General features: G+C 40.1%; 1 protein-coding gene across 1 annotated transcript; it reads right to left on the reverse strand.

Moving 5' to 3' along the window:
- Positions 1-1,006: 1,006 nt before the first annotated feature.
- Positions 1,007-3,786, reverse strand: LOC149815013 (protein indeterminate-domain 7-like). The gene is made up of 3 exons (XM_089988434.1): positions 2,968-3,786; positions 2,418-2,814; positions 1,007-2,147 (listed from the first exon to the last, which is right to left on the reverse strand). The coding sequence occupies exons 1-3, from the start codon at positions 3,104-3,106 to the stop codon at positions 1,262-1,264; spliced, it is 1,422 nt and encodes a 473-aa protein (XP_089844560.1). The 5' UTR covers positions 3,107-3,786; the 3' UTR covers positions 1,007-1,261.
- Between the last annotated feature and the right edge of the window lie 616 nt (positions 3,787-4,402).

Here is a 4,402-nt window from a genome sequence, read left to right on the forward strand (position 1 = left end):
TCTAGCATTAAAGTCATCTCTTGTATGAACAATGCAACCCATGTAGGACAAGCGTCTTGTAAGACAAGGCTGCACTTCCATGGCAATCTCATACAGTTAGTGCGACCATTTAATGCACTCTATTTTGTCACTACATGGTTTCACCTCACCTAGAGGGTAGCTTTCATGCTACATCAAGAGAAACTTTATTTTTATTTTTTGTTTGATGTGCTTGCACACTTGGTACGATCCCTGGTAGTATTCTGATTTAGTACTCTACTAGTCCAACTACTGTCAGATTGGATCCTGCAATATAACAGAATCTACATAGCATATATAGAAGGCTAATTATAAAAAACAAAAGTTTTCTTGCCTGAAAGCCTAGAATAAAAAGCATGATTTGCTTTTTCTTAATCAGTCATGAAAATTATCCTATTGCTTCCAATCTCAATCAGGAAAGCTAATATTTCCTATTAACTCGGTTAATCTTTCTTATATATTTCAACAGTTGTATATGACAAATATAATATCTTCCCAAAAAAAAGAGACTATAATATAATACAATTTTCTTATAAACTAATTATATAATATAATATAGCATTCACTTTTTTTTTTTGAAAAGCAATATTCTCTCTATATATATATGTGTGTGTGTGGAGATAAGGAGGATGAATAGTACGCTCTGTTGATATGGTTGGTGATATGAAAGAAGATTATTTTAGTTTATTGTGATGTTACGAAAGGTTGAAAATCAGAATTTAATGCAAGAAAAAAGAATTGGCAAAGCTGTTCATGATATTAACATGCAAACGATGAGGACATAATGGCAGCATCGGTATGCGTGAGTGTGAATAAAGCAAGATCGCAGAATTGTGGTAAACAAAATAACCTAATAATGACAAAAGGAAAAAGGTTGGATTTCCTTCTTGTTGTTATTAGGTTGTTGAAAGGCTGAAGAAACATATGCTTCCCCACCACAGAGATTACAACCCAGAGTACATATCCCAAAATAGCTCAGAGAATACAATGAATAAAATATGTAATGCATAAAAGAATCCTTATTATCCAGCTTGAGTACAACAAATCAAGAGGCAAAGGAGGTCTATTAGTAGGGATAGAATAGCAGTGAAGAAGATAAACAGAAAGAAAAACTAGAGAAGAAATACAAATATTTAAAAGAAAAGGTGAAAAAAGGCAAAAGAAGAAGAAGAAGACTTGTCCAGCCTTTTGGCTCTCTAAAACACAGACAAGGAAAAGAGAAAAGATGGCTTGGTTGATAACCTTACCACGGTCTTGGATTGGAGAAGTGGGCAGTGGATGTATTGTCATTTTTAAGACTGTGGTTGCTTGTGGCTACTGCACTCTCATCAAATGGAGGGTTCATGCACTGATCAATACCAGCCATGCTGAGTATATCTCTGTGTGAAAGACCCCTAAAGCCAGAAACTCCAGAAGGCATACCAACACCCAAGAAATCCCTTGTCAACCCATCTGAATTTCCTCCTTCATCCCTTGAGCTCAAGATCCCACTGAATGCCTCTTCGAAGGACCCAAATCCAGGCCCTGACAATGAATTCATCATCTCTTGCAAACTTGGAGCTGCTGCAGTAGGAGTAGATCCCACAGCACCTGAAGAACCAGGAGCTTTTTGCCATGAATCGAGTCCCAAACCAAAGCCAGAATTACCAGATGGTACTGCACCAGGGATGTGAGTAGGGGCTCTTAATGTGGATGAAGGCTTGCTTACTGTTGCACCCATCTGAGCTGCTTTCTGCAGCAGTGCAGTAGCTGACATCTGTGCAGTGTTGCATGGAACCCTTGTCTCTTGGTTGGGGTAGTCATGGTTCAAGCGTGCTGAGAATAGTGGGGAAGGCATCTCTTGCTGGTTCATGTTAGGTGGTGCTCCTGCTGCTAACCAAAAAGGAATATCTGGTCTCATGCTGAAGTTATCCTCTCCCCTTGGGGTTATTCCTGTTGATTGGAGGTCAAGTGGGAACTGGGTTTGCAGCGTGGATGGGGATGGTTCTATTAGGGACATGTTTGTAGGTCCATGTCCTATTGTGGAGGTTTGGTTTGACAGGAGTGGGTTCATAGGCACTGATGTTGCCCTTGCACTTTCTTCTGCTAATGCATCACAAAAGGCTCTGTGGGTGATGAAACTGTCCCTCCTGAAAAAGCATCCCATGTTTACTATGGTTAAATCATGAATCATTTACTGAAACAGCTTGATTCTGACACATGGTTTCAGCATGCATATGCACATCAACTTTTAGACAGAAGTTGCTAAGATATTAAAAATAATTGATAGCAGCATGGAAGGGATGAAAATTTAATGGATGGATGGTGAGTGGTGGATCAAGTTGGGGTTTTGTGGAACAAATTAAGTAGAAAGCAGCAAGGATTTATGAGTATCGTTTATTTATTGATATATATCTTACCTTGAGAAGAGGGTTCCACAATCACATCTGTACTCCCTGGTGCCACAAGTTTTGGAATGGGCCTTCCAGTCTGACTGAACTGCATACTTCTTTGAACACTTCTCACATTTCCACTTCTTCTCACCATGCTTCCTGCTGAAATGCTTTTTGATGCCTGTGAGGTCCCCAAGTGCCCTTGAGGGGTCATGGTGAACACATGAAGGCTCTGGGCATATGTAAACCCTCTTCTTTATCTCTTTGCTTGTCCTTTGCTTAAGCTTCCATGGAAGGTTATGGCCTCTTCTATGGAGCTGAAGGTTTTGATCTCTTTGAAATCCCTTGTTGCAAATCTCACATATGAACCTATTTGTGGCCAGAAGACTCTTGGGTGATAGAGCTATTACTTCTGCATCTGGGTCTGAGTAGATATTCAAGCAACAAAATTCAGAAAAAAATATACGTATTAAAGAAGGAAAATAATAGCATAAACGTATCTGAACCTTAAAAAAAATGGTGGTTGATGGTGAATTGAAAAAATAAAAGGAATTCAAAGAATCATATTGTTGTTAACCTGGATTTCCTGGTTGGTTTCTCTTCTTCTTGACAGGAGCTGGGTTTGTTGAAGCAAAGGACTGATACAAGTTTCCTTTATCACTTCTGTTGCCTGTGGAAACACTGGCCTCACCAGAAACTGAGGTTAAATTGGACATGTTTCTCTTGAAACAAGAGGTGAGCTACCAGGACCCAAATCAGATATCATGCAACGTTTGAGTTGTTATCTCAAACAAAAGAAACAGAAACAACTGCATCAGTTGCCCAAGTAAAAGGAAAATTGGGGCTTCATGATTTCCTGTCACTCTTTCTCAGCAAAATTCTGGTAAATCAGCAGCAAGCAGCAGACCTCAAAGAGATTTCCAACGCCCAGGCCCAGCAGAAGCCACACCGGGCTACAGGACCTATTCTCACTAGATCCAAGGGGTGACAGTCATCATGATTCCCGAAACCAGTAGATTTTCATCATTGCATAGACTTCTACTGGCTCCTAACCAAGATAATTGTTTCTCAGTCTGGAAATAGTATCTTGTATCTCAACAACTTGAACCACCATGAACTCTCTCTCTCTCTCTCTCTCTCTCTCTCTCTCTCTCTCTGTGTGTGTGTGTGTGTGTGTGTGATAATTAATTCATCTGCTTCATGTTGAAGAAAACAAATTAAAGAAGAGGGCTCCAAAAGAGTTTTCAATATATGAAACTAAGACCTCTCACACTTGGTAAATGAACATGCACCCTTTCATGTCTACTGTGTCATGGGCCCTTGTCTCTCAGTGAGAGAAGGGAAGGCTCCTAGCCGCCATATTTGAACCTCTCTCTCTCTCTCTCTCTCTCTCTCTCTCTCTCTCTCTCTCTCTCTCTCTCTCTCTCTCTCTCTCTCTCTCTGCTAATGCAAGGAGAGAGAGTCAACAAAAAAGGCCACAAACACCCAACACCCACGTCATAAAAACACTTTGATTTTGTAGGGAGAGGAAGAAAAAAGAAGAGAAAGGATAGGAGGGGAATTGTGCAAAGGAGAAAGAGATGTGGATGAGGAAAACCTCTATAATCGTCCACCCATTCAATACCCACGCCCTCCTTTCTCCAATAGGCTTATTCTGACGTCTCATTTTCTGTCTTTTCCTTTGTTCCCAACACAAACCCAGTCTCTCTTTTGCAATTTCCCTTTTTTTATTTCTGTTTAGAGAAAAAGCGGATTCATGATCTTTTTTTATGATTTTAAGGCAATTATAACCATTTCATTTACAGCATATCCTTGTGTTTATTTCTGTGTACATGTGTAACCGTGTGGTAAAATAGGTCTGTCCGCCACCGTTATCATTAGTATTCATTTCAGCGTGGCTGCATGGTGGGCATGCCTTGACAGCCCAATGCATATTGGTATTTCTCGAGATAGGTGTGGTGTTTATTTCGAAAAAATGTTGTGATGAATGGTCATCAGGGGTTGGCGGGTCG

This window comes from Nuphar pumila, chromosome 15 (genome assembly GCF_984573655.1).
Source record: "Nuphar pumila chromosome 15, dmNupPumi1.hap1.1, whole genome shotgun sequence".
Lineage (NCBI taxonomy): Eukaryota > Viridiplantae > Streptophyta > Magnoliopsida > Nymphaeales > Nymphaeaceae > Nuphar > Nuphar pumila.

What these genes read in the sequence shown, in the direction of transcription:
- LOC149815013 (XM_089988434.1), bottom strand. Translation starts at nt 3,106, where the DNA reads ATGTCCAATTTAACCTCAGTTTCTGGTGAGGCCAGTGTTTCCACAGGC. An exon ending in AAACCAACCAGGAAATCCAG is followed by an intron (nt 2,815 to 2,967) that starts GTTAACAACAAT and finishes ATATCTACTCAG; the next exon opens with ACCCAGATGCAGAAGTAATA. An exon ending in TGTGGAACCCTCTTCTCAAG is followed by an intron (nt 2,148 to 2,417) that starts GTAAGATATATA and finishes ATGCTTTTTCAG; the next exon opens with GAGGGACAGTTTCATCACCC.